Here is a 17,464-nt window from a genome sequence, read left to right as displayed (position 1 = left end):
CGCACAACCACTGGGGTATAAACATTCCTCGAGTGTCGTACACCGCAGGCAAAGGAGATGATAGTTTCTCACTAGCGACATGCACTGCGCACTGAAAGCGGGGCACTCAAATATAAGATACCAAAGTGTCTCGCAGCAGTCCTGTTGAAGGCAGATCTTGAGAATGTTTGTTCTCAAGTCTTAACTTTTGCCAGTGACATATTTGCATTGTGTACTTCGAGTGACAAGATATGACTTGCTTTCATTCAGCAAAATGACATAATGCTAAAGTGATTGCCTAAGCCCAGACTACAGTAAGTTGGAACAGCATTTGTGGCTAATTCAGTTGCTTGAGAAGTGCTGTGAATGACAAAATCATTGCAAAAATTGGGGTTCACTTGGGTGACACTAAAGAGGGCATATGCGATATAGTGTAGTGCATGTGATAACTTTTTGTTTGTGGGCTTTTCTAGGAGAGAGGGAAGCCATATGGGGATAGCTGAATATTAACACATGTGTTGTTTCATGTCCTGACAGGCACAAAAATAGTGCAATTTACTTTTTATAGTCGTGCTTTTAAAGGCCTTAGACATAGCGAAACTGGCACAGGACAAAAGAGTGACACACACACGCAACAGTAGCGGAGTGTGTGCATGTATTTGTGTCGTTCTTCTGTCCTGTATTGATTGCTGTATGCCTAAAATCTTTAGCATGATGTACCAACAAGTCCTACGTGGAAACATAATTGGTTTTTTACAAGAGATTATGCGATGTATCCGCATTCTTGAACTATAGACTGTACCATCACATTTGTCTAAGGAAAGTCAACTATATAGTTTCGTCTTATATGGTAGAAAGGTGCTAACATTGGTGAGAATCAAATAAAGCTTTGGCTTCAACAAACCCATCATTTTCTTTATCCTGTTCTTGTGCTTTCCAGTCAAGGCTACTGTGAATACCTCACTTGTACTAGTTTTGTTTTTTTGCCTCCTGTGTTAGCCATGGCTAGCCAATTGTGTGGTTAGTCAAGTGCCTGGGTAGCCCATACCATGCACAATCAAAGAATTCACCTTTTTTATAGTTTTTCACACAAGTGGCTCCTCAACATGAAATGCACTGTTTGCCACTTTCATAAAGGAATAAGCAGTGGCAGCTAAACGAAACACATAAGATCCTTAGCCTACAAGTGCACATAGACATTAAATGGTAATGACAAAGACAGTAAGTTGAGTTGACCTAGTGAAAAACCGTGGAGCACAGACATTCCATCAGCATCACAAGAAATGCAATGCACTTGCCAATTATTGCAGCAAGGGTGGCATTGATACAAGGCAAGGCCATTTCTGTGTTCATTTGGGACAATTAGAGAAGTTGGGCTAGTTGGTGCGTATTCCAAACTTCAGACATATTTAACTAGCAGCACTAAAAAGCTGTGCGATGAGATCGAAAAAAATTTGAGAAGTTTTTTGGAACATTTAGAGATATCGCTTTGCAAGATTATGCTAATGAGGGCAGCCTATTGAAAATTTCTCCATTAAGCTTCACTCATAGTACCTTTGAACCATATTTCATTGCACAGTGCTGCAATCACAACATTGCAGTAAACAAAATAATGCCTCCAGCGGAGAACAGTGCTATGATAGCACTTAGCAAATCATACCTACTCCTCTGCTACCACAACAAAAAATTCTGTAGAGCACAGCTGTGGGTATAAATTCTCTTGCTAGATTTTCATGCAGCTTAGAATTTGCAAGCGCAGCCTCTACCCTAAAGTCTGCACACTGCTGTACACCTCTTAAATTACAAACATAGTTGCCATCAGAATTTAACTTTTTTGCCCCTGCGATGCTGCGTGAAATTTTGGCTGCAGCTGCACACAGAATAGATTGCAGCTCCCATCATTTGGGTAAGTGCAATCACATTCACCGAGATGGGCATTTTAACTATAGTAGGATGCACATATTCTGATGCTGATGAAAACTTCACATTTGCAGTAATTACTTATTTATTTTATTTATTTACAAAATACTGCAAGCCCAAGCTAGGGCCCATGCAGGAGGGGTATCAAAAATGTTTACACAAGCACTGGTAAAAACATCAAACAGAAATCATCACAGATCATGAAGAGAGGGGAAAAAAAATAATGTATACATAAACATGACACATCAATAAGCAGCTCATGGCCGTAAAAACAATTATAAACATTGCAACTTTAGGAAAAACAGTCCTTGTGTTCACAACAAGAAAGAAAGCAAAGGAAAGCGCTTCACATTATGATGTCAGTGCGTCATAATGAGTCACTGTTCTGAAGCATACGTAACGGCAAAGCGTTCCAGTCTGTAATCGTTAGTGGAAAAAATGAAAACTTGAATGTGTTAGTACGTGTTCTAAATGGTGTTATCGATTCAGCATGACGATTCTGAGTCAGTTGTGACATCAGAGATTGTATGTACAGAGCAGGGTCTAATGGGAGATGGTTGTTTTTCAAGTGAAAAAGAAATATTAATCTCAGAATTTTGCAACATAGCTTAAGTTCCTGGATATTATTTTGTTGCATTATAAAGGTTGGGGAGTCTGTCATGCGATATCGAGAAAAGATAAACCGAATGGATTTACGTTTAATCATCTCTAGAGCATCAATGTTTTTCCTAAGGTGTGGGTCCCAAATAATACATGCATATTCGAGGGCAGGTCTAATGATTGAATTATAGGCCAACAGCTTGACGGATGGAGGTGCTTGTCGAAATTTGTCTGAGGAAGCATAATTTAAGGAAGGCTTATGCACATATGTTAGATACGTGGTTATTCCAACTGAGATTCTTTGTTATTGTTACGCCAAGGTACTTATATTCGCTGACTTCTTTGAGTAGATGAGATGATAGCATATATGGAAACAAGAAGTCATTTTTCTTTCTGGTTACATTCATGTACACTGCTTTTTTGGAGTTTAGCTTCATACCCCATTGGTTGCACCATTGATAAACATTATTCATGCAATTATTTAGAAGCACCTGATCATTTACGCTATCAATTTCTTTAAGCATAACACAGTGGTCAGTGAATAGCCTTATTTCGACAGGTTCAGGGATAACATTAACAATGTCATTAATATATATTAAAAAAAGCAAGGGTCCTAAAACACTTCCCTGAGGAACAACTGATGTAACTGGAAGTTTGGATGAGCAGTAACCGTTTATATTAACGAACTGTGTGCGATTAAATAAGTAAGCGGAAACCCAATCCACAATAAAATATGGAAGGCCAATATTTTCAAGTTTGAAAATGAGTTCAGCGTGAGGAACTAAATCAAAGGCTTTCTTGAAGTGTAAAAAAATCGCATCAATTTGCCTGGGTTTATCTAGAATTAGTTTCCAAAGTATGCACGACTGAGACCAATTGAGTAACAGTGGAAGAACCCTTCCTGAAACCATGTTGAAAAGGGGTTAATATATTCCTATTGTTTAGAAAGTCAGTTGTATAGTTGGCTATGATATGCTCAAGAATTTAGCAACAGGAAGAAGTAAGAGATATGGGATGATAATTTGAGACCTATGACTTATCCCCTGTTTTGAATACTGGCATGATTTGCGCTGCTTTCCAATCGCCGGGAATGCTAGATGAACGTAGGGAAGCACGGAAGATAATTACAAGAAAACTGGCAACCATCTCGGCATATCGATGCGGAAACGCATTTTGGATATAACCCTCCCCCGAGAGAACTCTTTAGGCGAGCTCCCTCACATGACGAGTAAGAGATAAAGACGAAAACTTCCAACCCGCAAGACCAGATATGGTTGGCGGAATGGGCTGATAGCGTCGCGGCAAAGCAGACGCCACGCTAACCCACACCGCTGGGAAAGAAAACTCCACTCAAACTTGACAATAAAAGATTTCTCTCTCTCTCTCTTGGATATTATCAGGGCCTGGTGAAGTTTTAGTCTTTAAATTGAGAAGCATAGACACCACGCCTGATAATGATACGATGTCGGAGTCAACATGACACGACGTGGTATCAACGCATGCGCCATCGCAAGCCTTTGAAAAAAAAACGCTCTGAAAGTAAACGTTAAAATGTCAAGCGATTCTTTGCTTATCTGTAACAAGCGTGTCGTTATGCATTATTTGATTAATGCCCTCTTTTTTCCGGCACAAGTGGGACCAGAATTTTTCTGGGGCAGTCTGGATAAAGTTTGGCAGCGTATGTTGAAAATAGTTCTGCTTTGCACGGCTTACAGCTTGGTTGAATAGTGTCTGATTCGTTCAGATAATGCTGTGGGAAGCACTGCGCCATCTTAACTGTTTTTAGTTTTCTTTTCTTGTGCAAGATGTCGTGCGTTATCCATGGGTTCTTTTTCTTCGTCTTTTCGTTTTATTTGGCACAAACTTATCTATGCAGTACAAACATAACTTCAAATTTATCCCATAGCTCTGAAACATCAGACCCACCAAAACTGCTGAGGTTAAGATCAAGGTAGTCTAAAATACTTTCATCTTCCGCACAAAAAAAGTTTTTAACAGTCACTGTTTTTATAGAACTATTTCGTGCTTTTAGAGGGCATGAGAACTTCACCATGTAGTGATCTGAAAGACCTGGTTCGACTGACACAGAAAAAGTTTCCATACATCGGCTTACAAAAGCAAGATCCAATATTGAGGACGAACTGCCTTGAATACGAGTAGGTTGCTTAACCACTTGCTGCAGATTCCTACACAACATTAGGTCCAGTACACTCTGAACATGCTCACGAGAAGCAAAAGGATCGTTCCAATCAACACCAGGAAGGGTGAAATCACCACCAATAATTATTTTCTCCTGTGCGAAATTCGACATGTGTTCGTATAGATCATGTAAAAACTGTGGGGGTGCATCAGGAGAACAATACACTGCGAATAGTAATAAAGAAAAGCCCCGGCATGACAACTTTAATGAAATACTTTCCTAATTGTCGATTTGTCTTAGAAGAGTTGCTGGAATGTTATGCTTAACCAAGGCGGCGATGCCACCTCCTCTTGTATTCCTATTCCACCTAAAAATTTGGTATGAAGGTGGAAAGATGCCGTTGTCGTGAATGTCATCACGGAGCCAAGTTTCCGTGATCACGACGACATGAGGGCTGTACCCAGAATGATGGCTTCAAGCTGATCACTTTTATTCACAACACTGTGCGCGTTTATATTTAACAAATGCAGCTCTTCAGTACATGAAGTTTCCTGTCAATTTTTGCTGAAGGTTCTTTGACGGCTAACCAATCCTACCCTAGAATTGGCGTCATTGTCCCATGTGTATAAGTCATTATTTATGCACAGTTTATCATGCAGAAGAGTCACTTTCTTGCGCTGCTTTTCTATTTTGGCGCTTTGCCATAACAGCTTGCGTTTCCTTAGTGTGGCCGCTAAATAATCATTCTGAATGGAAATTTTTGTTCCCTTGAGCTTTCGCGCGTTTTTTAGGACTTCCTGTTTTTCGTTGTAATTTTGAAAGAATACGATCACTGGTCTTTTCTTTCCCACCTTTCCAATGCAATGTATTTTTGCGATAGAGCACCATGTTATATTGAGTCTCTTATAAAAAAAGATCTTCAATCACTTTTGCACGAAGAGCTGTCTCATTTTCACCCCTGTCTTCTTGTATGCCAAAGATAACCAGATTCGAGCGTCTGCTCCTGTCTTCAAGGTGTACTACTTTAGCTTGAAGCAACTTTACTGTCTGTTCTAGGCTGTCAACTTGCGAAACGCGCCTTTCCAAATCGCTGAAACGCTCATTAAGGTCAGAAATAATTTTTCTTATGTCACTCTACTGATTCCTAAGGGTGGCTATCTCTGTGACTAGCTTGTTCTGCACTTCTAATAGTTGGGTCAATAAAGCTTCCATGTTAGGACCCGGGTTCACTTCAATGTCCCCACAAAATAAAAGTTTACATGCACAAAGAACTTCGCATGCAATCTCAACGCACTGGTGTGGGCACGGCAGGACTAGGAGGCCACGGTAGTCACTCTTGATTGTGCTATAATAAACACTAACCTGCACAAAGCAGAAGAACGGCTTGTGAGGCCACATTGTGAGGCTCAGTCCGCCGCACCCTCTAACGTAATAGCGATACAGCATGTCCCTTATGAAGGCACCCGAAGAAGTCACATGGGAGGGAGGCATAGCTGTCATGTTGGTATCATGCAGCCAAGAGCACAGCTGATACGGTGCATGATGCGTCGCTGAATCCATCGGCCACGCGCTGCATTGAATCCACTCTGGCTAGAAGGTTGCCTGCGCAAGTTGGGTTAACAAAACCTGCACAAAGCAGGAGAATGGCTTCTGAGGCCACATTGCGAGGCTCAGTCCACTGCACCCACACTCATATCCTGTGCATATCCTGCGCTGATGCTCAGAAAGGCAATTGAAATAGCTCTCATTCTCTTGCTGAAAAAATGCTTAAGGGAAATAGAAAATACGGTTGGTAGACAGGAGCTCGGAAATAACAGATAAGTGATGTTTACCAAGAGCAGAGGCTTGGTATGTCGGAAAGCAATGCGAAAGCACATAATAAGTGACAACACTGCCTTTAAGTTTTCAGAGTAGCTCCCAGCAACAACAGAACTTCTGGCAACATCTAGCCGAGGCTAATTCATAAATGTGTATTGAGAAAAATACTCCACTTTATTATAAAATAAAATAAATTTAACACCTCTCATAGACTCTTCTCTACAAAGGAGCCCGAACTGGGAAAAATACAGCAAAATTCATGACATCACAGTTTTGCATCAATGAAGCACCAGTTTTGGGGAAAAAAAGCTTAAGAATAGAAGTTTGTTGTCCACTTTTTCCGCTAGTAAACCATTATTTTTTTTCTCCAATTAACATATGCAGATGAAGCTTCTAAAGAGTAATCTGCTGGTCTAGCCTAAATAATTGCATTCATTTAGTTTCTCTTTAATTTCAATGCTTTAATGCGAGAAGTCAAGCAATAATTTGTTTTTAATCTCGTAAGCACACATTAGAATGTTAATTGGCTAGTGCTGGCATTTCAGGAAAGTAACTACGTGTTGTCGTTTACATGAGCTAATGTGTTCTTTATTTCCCATTGGTGGCCATGGAAATTGCAGTGGAAGCCATTGGGACCAATCAGCCACATCCCAATGAACAGGCTGGAGACGAAGAAGGAGTGTGATCTGGTCTTGAAGTATTGTTGCACACTGTGCCATGTGCAGTGGGATTTCCCAGCTGTGCACATCAAGAGTGTTCTGGTATGGAAGATCAAGAGTGCCATAGCTCTCAGCACAATGAGTGTTTGCAATCAATCAACAAGCATGGAAGTGCCCTTTATATCATGCTGTTTATAGTCCACATGCTTCTACACATTTTTGGTGATATAACTGCCATCTTGCGAAGTGCAATTCTCACTGTGAATGAACTGCAGCCTGCGACCAAACAGTTTCTGTCACATTGTGATCGTCAGAGTGAGTTAGTTTGGTGTGGCATACTTTAGTTGCATTATTTTGAACATGAAACTGTTAAAACTAATTGTGTGTGCCAGGTCGTCTATGCCAGGAAGTGAGAACTGCGAAAAACAAAACTGCAACATCATTCCATCTGTTAAATTCTATGCATGTGGCTTCTGCTGCATGTTAAGCGAGCAAGTTCCTAGTGTCATGTTCCTTTGCTTTGGCAGAAATTGTTTTTGACATCCTGGCTGGTATTTCATGTCATAGTATTCTCATTTGTTCACTGTTTTACGTATTCTATTGTTCAGTGTTTATATAGTGATCTCGGTTTGTGTTGCACAGCAATTGTTGTCAATGCATCAAAGCCTAAAGCTGTGCTAGTCTGTGTGCCACTAAAAATGAATACTGTAGGTCACTGAAATGTACCTTGCGTGCCTTGTAGGCCAAAGGGTGCCTCTTGAATGCTTTTGACATTGTCGACAGATTTATCGATAATATTTTTCCCTTAGTAGATTGTCCCCAGTTCTGTTGGCAGATTGTAGCAGAGCAGCACTCTACAGTACTAATCTGACTGCATCTGCTCAGTGCTTGTATTGTTGTAGTTTCTGCCAAGTGTCAGTTTCTATCAAACACCTGAATTATTGCAGGACAGCCAAAGGTGTCTCTGATAGCAAGTTGTGCAGCATGTAGTGGCGCATTTCAAGCAATGAAATCTAATGTCCCATATTGCTGCAGTGCTCAGACTTTACCGGAATGATTTCCATTTTCAGCAGTGCACTTTTACCTATCAAGTACGAAACTCCAGAGCTTCCATGCCTGAAAAAGAGAAAGAAAAAAATCTCTCTTAGGAAAAGGAAAGCTTAGATCCTTTCCAAACAGTTTTCATCACTGAAACATCACTTTTTCAAAAGGCTCGTCACTATGAAGAAAATTTGTATATTGTTGTTTTCAAATAAGGAGATTGATGGTTGTACAATTCGGTTGTCTTATCTGTGTGACAGTCATCCTGGACCATACCGTTAGTGTCAGTCACAAAGTTTTGCCGGACATCAACTTTCCGGACTGGACATCAACTTTCAAGTAGCTTTGAGAAGGTTCCTAGTTGTTGAGAAAATGCTAAATAAAGCATCAACCAATATAGAACCAAAATTTACAGACATTAAACGTTCCCAGTTGCTGTGGGAAAAAAAAAATTCACAACCTGACTATACTATCTATTGCACACATTGATGTAGAGTTTTAACAGTTGACTTCTTTTCATTCACCTGAGATGGTGCTCTTTAAAGCTGTTGACCTTCTAGACATGATCATGCTCACAGAGCCCTTCATTAGTTTTGAAGGTGACACATTTAGACTCTTGATTATAGTTTAAACATTCTGGTCTAATTTTGTGCTAATTTGTGGACCATCTGCTGGAAATCATGTCCCGTCTGATGAGTGTGTGGTGGACGCCTCGTTCTTGTGTTGTTCGCCAGTGTGTCCATTTAATGTTTTTTTCTTTTATGCTCTCTCCTCTTTCTCACTCATTTACCTCCTTTCTTCTTAAACGCTCTACTATTCCTCATTCACAATTTTTTTATGTGCTTTTTCCCTTCTAGAGCCAGCAGGCATTGTGCTACTCCTGGAGGCAGTTGCCATTTAACGTTCTCCTCTCGGATCATTTTTATGTATACATTCAAACCTAATATTAATTCACCTTCTGGTGAAAGTTGCTGAATGGTAAATTCTGAAATCGTCATTGTGGCAGGAGCTTGTAAACAATGTCTTCCTATATGCATTAACGAACTACCCCTTGCAAGTGCATTTGCACACCCATAATAAGCAGAAGCTCCACAGAATGTTGCCTCTGCCATTGCAAAATTTACAGAAATGCACCATTTCATGTCACCCAAACCGATAATAAGCAGGTTGTAAATAATATAGGTAATGTTCGTGTGCTTACATGCATAAAATGCAGTTTTATGCCATTCAAGAATGCAAGTAGTGTGCAGTTCTCGGTAGATAGGTGGCATCTCTTGAGACCATACAATGCATACGTCATTCACGATATTTATTGTTTTTCTTAAATGCCTATAATAACTGTCCGCTTCCACCTCACCAGGCACGGTTTCACTGCTTCTTACTTACTTTATGCTGAACTGCAATAGCGTAGCTTAACCTCTTATTAGGCAGATTTTCTTTTCCGAAGGAAAACAATTGAAGTACACTTAAATGTACTTGCTTACGAGGTTAGAACATCCAAAATTACTTGCACATTATTTTATACGCCAGGGTGAAATTTGTGGCCTTGTTACAAAATGAAACTGGCATCTAGTGTGAAAGAATGCTTTCATAAATGCATATTTTCTCACTATATGCCATTTGACTTGAAAGCGAACCAGCTCGTATCTTCTCGCATGTTCTAAACCTGATGGTGTTGCAAAGATGACTTCAATTTGTAAACCAAATGGATGCAGTTGTGTGGCTTTCTTGGAGTGTTCATCCTCAATGGAAACTATTGTGCCCAGAGCACGAGTGAAATATGGTAGCATTGCACATGATTTCAGCATGGAGCTTTCTATCACTTAATCTTCCCATTCCACTCTAACCTCAGGACCCATGAGTCACAAAATTTCGGCAACCGGCCTTAAGTGGTTAAGCAGAATAGGTAATGTGCCACATGGGAACCGTTGGGAGGCACCTATCCCAGGCGGGTTTACTTTGGGCCCAAGGAAAGAGAAATGTGTAAAAGCACATTTATTGCAAATTTCTTAACATTGGCTCTTTACAATGTTCTCGTCTTGATTATGCTTTCCACATATACCATGAAGCTTGCTTTTGTAACTGGGGGTGTGTTGGAGCGTGAAACGGCTGTAAAACAATTTGGCAGCTTGTTGTGCAGGCATTTGCACCGACACAGCTTGATTTGAGGTGCTCGCATATCACCTTAAAGGGACACTCTAGAGAAATAATAAATCAGTTTAAACTCATCAGTTGTTCCTTCAAAACTCTGTTTTCGCTAATTTTATGGTGAGAAGTTGATTTCAAGAAGAGAAAGAAAGGTTTCTCTTTTTGAATTTTGCCTCAGTGTCCCGGTGCCAGTACATCGGCGTGAAATCACGGATATAGTATTTTCTCACATTTGGGCCGTTTTGGCTCTGTAAAGGTTCATGAAACTTGCCAAGTTCAATCTCTAGCTCCTTTAGAATACAGTTCAGTTTATCTTTACCAAGAAAAAATTCACTATCGCCCAAGAAAACATTGAAATCCATGACCTTCAAGGCTGCAGTGATGCCACCGATCTTTCATTTTTGTCTCTTTGGATTACCAAGCCTCCTTTCACTGTAAGAATGATGAGTTTTGGTGTTGTACAATGGCAGTGGACTAATGCAGCTCAAATTATTTTTTTGCTTTAGTGTCCCTTTAAATGGATCCCAAAGAATCTAAGCTAGCTAAGCTAAGCAACCTGGATTGGTAAATAACACTTCTGCAACACTAGAAGCATCTGTCTTACCATTAGCAGTCTTGTTAATCCAGAGAAGATGCAAGGACGAAAGACAATCCTAAAGTTCAGAGTTCAGACCCACACTAGCTCCTCACAACATCATGAGGTTTAGAAATCATGTGCTTGGAACTAATTAATAATGGTTTATCAATAAACAAAGACTGCATGTCATTATAAAGGTGCCAAAGGCTCAATCTAGTGAATTTCTATAACATTTTCTTAACGAAAATGGCCCAAGCGTGAAGATACATTGAAAGCCATGTCTTACCGATCTATCGGTCCTGCGGTTAGCGTGTAATGTTCACTTTGCCTTTCATCTTAACATTTAACTTCGCTTTTTCCACCATATAAATTGAAATTATTTTGAAATGTGGTCTGTTTTCTGTGTAACACAACATGCGAGAGCTGTGTGCCCACACCACAGTGCTAGTTCCTGTCGCAGTATAGCTCACAGGTGACAAGTCAGTACTTGCACATGTTGGTAACGCAGTGTGTGAAATATACATACTTGAAGAATCATTGAAAATGAGGCTGAAAGTCATTGAAGGAGAGACTGCTAATCCTTTTATGTCACGGAAATGGCACCACTGTGCTTTGTGTGCATCTATTCACTAAGAGCTTGATTTGTGCAAATTTCTCGTGTATCATCTGACACAATGCATTTTCACACTTGTAAAATATGTACTTCATTAAATAAAACATATTTGACTTGGTTTACAAAGTTTTTCAGCATCAGCTGTAGTGCTGCTAAGGTCCTGCATATCACGCACAGTCATGAGCAATACAAGCAGGAGCACCAAATTTGCTTTAAAGCGCAGATTACTTGTGATGTGTGGATTCGGATCTTATATGTTCATATTTAACCAGTATCTTTCCTATAGAACATTTCCTGTAGAACATAGTCTCATTGAACATGCTTATGCAGGGCATGCGTGTTTAGCTACTACGGCTATTAAAAACAATTGGGGTGTTCCTTTTGATATTGCTCAAAGAGATAAAATCGGCATCAAAAGTTTACAGACTGTGGCAGCGGAGAAAATATTTATTATCCTAGCAGTTTGTGACCTTAGCCAGTAAGCCCATTCGACAGTATGTCGACTGCATATAGTGCCGACTGAAAATGCAAATATGCGGCTGCATGCCCATGACGCAGAAATGTTCTGGTTTGTCAAAGATGCTGTGAAACGTAAACTTTTGATGCCAGCTGTACAATAGCATGAAATTGTTGCAAGTTGCGAATTCAGAAAGCAAATCAATACATCAGGGCTGTTGCAGTCAGGGTTTCTAAACTGTGGTGTCCATATAAACCTGCAACTTGCTCTTTGCCTGCAACCAACCTGCTGTGGTGTGGCTACAACATTCTGCTGAGCACGAGGTCACAGGTTCAATTCCCGGCTACAGTTCGATGGTAGAAAAATTCGAAAACATTTATGTGCTAGTACTTAGATTTAGGGGCACATTAAAGAACGCCAGGTGGTCAAAATTAATCCAGAACCCTCCACTATGGCGCCCTGCACGACCCACTAGTACTACAGACAGTTTCATTATATTAAATCCAATAATTTTATTTAAACCTTCAACCAGCAGTTGCAAGTTCAATGGCATACCTAAGCTCGAACTGCAAGGCCTGTATCCACCTTTGACTGCTAGCATTGCAATTGCATTTGTGCATAAAGACTTGCAGAAAGTCAGCTCGTATATGTATGGAGCGTTTTTCAGGGCAGCCAACCGGACATCCATCTGATTAACCTCCCAACCTTTCCTTGTTTTTTTCTATTTATGTATTAAGAAAATGTGCGTGTATGAACCCTCCAAGTTTATCATAATGGGAGTATACTGTAGATTAACTGGACTAATGGTTTGTATCAACAAGCCAAGCAAAAGTAGACATCCCTCAGACAAGGAGTGCAGAGAAGGGAAGACCTTTCTCCATGCTTTCTCCACCACTTGACATCCACCCACGGCTCAGTGACTGGGGCATTCTGCTGCTGAGCACGAGGGCTTGATTCCCAGCCGCATTCCAATCAGGGTGGAAGGCAACATTTGCATATTTCAGTGCATGCTAAAGAGCCCCAGGTGGTTGAAATTGATCTAGAGCACCTCACAATGGCATGCCTCATACCCCAGCAGTGTGTTCGAACGAAACCAAAACGAAAATCTATATATATATTTTTGACCAGAACGAGAACATAACTGAAACATTATTATTTTGTTTCACAGTCAAACCGAAATAGTTTTTATTGGTTTTCAGTTCAAGGGGAAAGCAAGCAATTCGAAACAATCGTTGTTGGGCAATGTCAGCATTAGCGCGTATCTCGGGGGTCCACATAAGCACGTGTTTCAGGTAGGGATAGTGCAAGTGATAGCCAGTCAAGAGCTCCACTAATCTAACCCTGCCACTCTGTGCACTAGCAGATCGGCATCATAGCAATACCCAGGGCTTGCACGCTGAAGAGCTTATCTCATTTTCTGTGGATACAACTCTTTGCTATCAAGTTTTATTGTTTGTTTAAGTTCGTTTTATAGGAACAGTGGTCTCTCATTTCAGCGAGTACACTCGATGATGTGCTGTTTCACAGATCATGCTCAGTGCCTTGACAGTCAAGGCACTGAGCAGGACCTCAGAATTCATAATTCAGTTACTGAGAACAACAAATACTATGTTTTTATTGTTACTCTGCTTCAAAAATTTTTACCGTTACTTCTTTCTTTCTTTTTTTTCTGGAGCAGGACCAGAATAGAACTTTTTTTAGTGGAACGAAACTAAAACCAGAACGAGAGACATTTCGTTCTTACACCCTGTACACAACTGCAGCTTTATAACGTGTAAAACCCCATGAACTATTAACCCTCACTTGCACTTGCAAAAAATCTCTGCAGACGTTCACAGAGACGTGACTGTGGCAGTTTTTGCTTTTGCTGCATGACTATTAAGTGCTCTTTAACACCATCACTCCATGTGCCAGCTCAAGGAGTTTCATGGGCTCATGTTATCAGCTTCAGAGAGCACTTCAAACCTAAATAAGTTTGTGTCCAGAGGGACAAGGGCTGATGCTGCTGCTCATAGAGAAAGCATGGGCAGGAAATTCAAACTGTCCAGCCTGCTTAGAGATCCTTGAAGAGCAAATGCAAGTAGGATACAAACAAGAGCAAGGTTACCCATACACAGGTGTGGACCCAGGCATATCCACAAAGAAGCTCACGTATGATACCTACCTGTCCTGACTGTGGTACCTTGTATAGTGCACACAAACAATCCTTGAAGGTTTGGAAACTCTCTTTGAGGCACCCTTTCCATATGGCCTTACATAGCTGGCAATCTTCAACTGAGAAGCCTCATACTTTCGTTGCATGTGTCTCTCATATTCCTGTGGCACATGTTCATGTGTTAACATTCTGATAGTACAATATTCATAACACAGATCCTCAACTATATCTTGCGTGTTTGTACAGCTTAATTACAAACTAACCTTGGCACACTTACACAGCACATGTGCAACCTATTCACACTTAGAACTGTGGCTGAAAGCACTTACTGGAAGTTGTGCTTTTTTTTCACTTCCAAATATGGAGTGTTTGCCCAATGATTTCAAGCAAGAACAGTGATTCATGACAGCTTACACTGTCATTCTCACTCCTCTGGCATTTGCTGTGACACATGCTGTGGTCTATCGGCCGGTACGTAAGCAAAAGCCATTCCTACTACTCATGCCAGTCCCAAGGTAGACAGATAAGGCCATCTTGCAGGACGGAGCAGTAGTGAGACACATGGAGACGACAGCCACTCAGCAGTGGTTCTAGCCACAATGCTGCCCTGAGGAGCCGCTCGCAGCAAAGCACCATCCGGTCCGGCGTAACATCATCCTCTTTGGAAAGTGACTCCAGGTTGAGTGTTTCGATACAGAGCTGATGCAACTGTGTTTCAAAGCGCCGCTGGCTTCTGTAAAGGAGGCGTCTCTGCTCAGCCGTGTACAACTGTGAACCAACAAAATCCAGGAGAAGTGCTGGTGGGCAGGAGGCTGGAGCCAAGAACTGACCCGTAGGCGACAGCATCAGAGGGCCTGCCTCACATTCAACGCCCAACTGGTGGTCTGTGAGACGTGCTGGCCAGTCTCTAGGGAGGCCCTTGATCCAGATGTGTCTGTAAAGAGAGCAACACTCAAGGTCTTCCTTGTTGCTGACAATCAGCAGTTTGCTCCCAGCATACCTCCTGCTCTTTGTGCCACAATGAGAACTAAGATGACTCAACAGGCTACAGCAGAATAAAAGAAACATGGCAGAGCTTCTTAATGAAGAGGTTGTCCACAAATATCCTTAATAAGGAGCTTTTGTTGTTTCCATGAGAAATTTGTTTATCTACTCTGCTGCTCTTCTGTATTACATTGTTGCAACAATGTAATACAGCAGAGATTCATTCAGAAAGCAGAGATTCATGAATCTCTGCTTTCAGGTATGAACAACAATGAATCAGGCACAACAGTGTCGAACTAATTTGTCCACCACAAAGTCAACGCGACTTGCTGGCCTGACATGCTATACTCCGTTTCATACTTGGCAGATGATGCTGCAGAAGCTATGCAAGTAGTGCAGTCATAGAAGTCTTATTCCGCATGTTTTGTAGTGCAGCTGTTTTTCTATCTGTGACGACTTCTATAGAATAACTACTTTGTACATTACAACTTGTGGACATAAATTCACATCAAATTACGCATTGTTTGCGTACCTTTGTGCATCCAGTGTGATGTACTGTGTTTTGGTAATGACTGCAACCTGTACAATCTGGCTGTTGCTCACACAAGCTTGTCATTCTGCTCAATCAGTCAACAGCTTTAGCTTTGCAATGCCTTCCATGTAGTAATGTCATATTTTGTGACATAAAAGTATGAGACTTAAGTCACATCGAATTACATTACGCATACCTACATATTTCATTCATGGGACACACTATTTTTTGGTTGCAAATGTGAGCAGTGAGAACAGCCTCTCTAGTCTTTGTAGCATTGCCTGCTATGTGTGAAACGGAGTATAAAGTCAGAGGCAAGAGGCTTGCCACAAGTTTGGGTATGTGGCGCCGTTTTCGTTGTACTAGCTGAGTCGATACAGCATTCTATTAGAATATCAACTATCATTGTTTTGGCAGCACTTAGAAACAAACAAAAAAAAGCAAACGAAATGTACACCGCTGGCCTGTAAACCGCTCCACTTAGTTACAGCGCGTACATACAGCTTCGAGGAAAGCGTTATGTTGAGCCTGTGTTCCCTGCATATACTAGGCTGGAAAGCACGCACCGATGGAGTGCCACGGTTAGCTTGCTCAGCTGCTGCACATATGCCTTGGCTGCTACTGCTGGCTTGAACCTACGGTGCTCGACACGAATCCCGCGCAACGTCTCGGACAGGGCACGCTCAGCGGGTGGCACCAGCCTCACGTATGCGTCGTAGCGGGCCAGCGAGCGCAGCAGCGACAGCCAGCTGTGGCGTACATCCTCGATGCTCAGTACGACGTGCCCGTCAAGCGAGACGCCCGTTGTTCTCCCAAGTATCAGCGTGCGGCCGCGCAAGCTGGCCGCCACTTCGGGGTGCTGTTGGCACAGTCGCCGGAAGCTCTCGAGAGATCCGCGATAGTGACCAGAGCCCCAGTCACATTCCCAACGCAGGTCTTCGAGACCCAGCTCGGTCACCGTCTCCTTAGACAGGCGAAACGCTTCTGCTCGAGCGGGGCTGCTCAGCGCCGATCGTTCACGAGCCGTGTGAACGTTGTCGCGTAAGAACCGTCCCAAATTATAGCTGGGGCGGCCGTCCACGGTCCACTCGTGACGAGCAAAAAAGTCATCGTCCACGGGAGGCTCGTATTCGTACTTCGCAGACGTCGGCGACTGCCTGTGCTCCGGCTTGCGACTGGCCGATTTCCATTGCGGTTTCGGATTGAGCGAATCAAGATGGTCAGTGGGAAGGCTGCACGAAGTTAACACATCATGTACAGTAGCGTGGACGTTCTGACTAGCAAGCTTGATCTGCACGTTCTTGAACGGCTGCGGCGGCACTGTCGTGACTTTTAATTGACGCAGATAGAAGTTTAGATTCAATGGCCTCGCTGTCTGCTTCTGCAACAGAGACTCTATATATGCGTTGAGTTGCTTGAGAGAGTTCTCGTTTGTCTGTTTTTCAGCAGGATGATTCCAGAACATGTCAGGATGCACAATGAAGTAGAAGGGACGCAAAGCTGTCGAGACATCGTTCCAGGTCACTGCCCTTGGCGCCTCAACGGACGACAAGCGAACGCAGGTAGAACAGCCAGTAAAACGAAACGTAAACCGCGCCCATAGGACCATACTCCTTGACATTCTGGCAGACATTCTGCAGCTTTCAGTTCCGGAGTGGTGCACCTGCGTCGTCAGAGTCTTCTATTTGCGTCGACAAAAGCGCGAATGTCAAGTTTTGGCACATTCATTGTTCCCCAATGATTCCCCGAATACTGTGTAGCAGACCGATGTCGACAAATCCGGCCTCTGTCTTGGCTCGGCTCTAACGTTAATATGTAATCAGTTTGTTGGTTTTTTGGGC

General features: G+C 42.0%; 2 protein-coding genes across 5 annotated transcripts in view; one reads left to right on the top strand and one right to left on the bottom strand.

Annotated features, from left to right (window-relative positions):
* The window catches only part of LOC126520102 (uncharacterized), a 29,137-nt gene extending 17,516 nt beyond the window's left edge, over positions 1 to 11,621 (top strand). For 2 of the 4 annotated variants that reach the window (XM_055065560.2, XM_050169223.3), the window contains one exon: positions 7,078 to 7,201. In XM_055065560.2, coding sequence (XP_054921535.1) covers positions 7,078 to 7,114 — 37 coding nt within the window. In that variant the 3' untranslated portion in view covers positions 7,115 to 7,201. Of the gene's footprint in view, positions 1 to 7,077 lie in introns of all 4 variants that reach the window. The other 2 variants (XM_050169224.3, XM_050169225.3) reach the window with 2 other exon arrangements.
* On the bottom strand, positions 8,900 to 17,410 carry LOC126520086 (T-cell activation inhibitor, mitochondrial-like). Its single transcript, XM_050169222.3, has 2 exons — positions 16,190 to 17,410; positions 8,900 to 15,041 (listed from the first exon to the last, which is right to left on the bottom strand). Exons 1-2 carry the CDS (start codon positions 17,254 to 17,256, stop codon positions 14,603 to 14,605), a joined length of 1,506 nt encoding a protein of 501 aa, XP_050025179.1. The 5' UTR covers positions 17,257 to 17,410; the 3' UTR covers positions 8,900 to 14,602.
* Positions 17,411 to 17,464: the final 54 nt, after the last annotated feature.

Source organism: Dermacentor andersoni, chromosome 3 (genome assembly GCF_023375885.2).
Source record: "Dermacentor andersoni chromosome 3, qqDerAnde1_hic_scaffold, whole genome shotgun sequence".
NCBI classification, from domain to species: domain Eukaryota; kingdom Metazoa; phylum Arthropoda; class Arachnida; order Ixodida; family Ixodidae; genus Dermacentor; species Dermacentor andersoni.
The sequence above is the reverse complement of the archived record's forward strand: the minus strand, read 5'-3'. Positions and strand labels throughout refer to the sequence as shown.

Bases quoted from the DNA above. Each gene is read 5' to 3' on its own strand.
- LOC126520086 (XM_050169222.3), bottom strand. From the start codon at position 17,256: ATGTCTGCCAGAATGTCAAGGAGTATGGTCCTATGGGCGCGGTTTACG. The intron at 15,042-16,189 runs GTGCGTGCTTTC...CTCTCTTTACAG, and splicing joins CTAACCGTGGCACTCCATCG to ACACATCTGGATCAAGGGCC.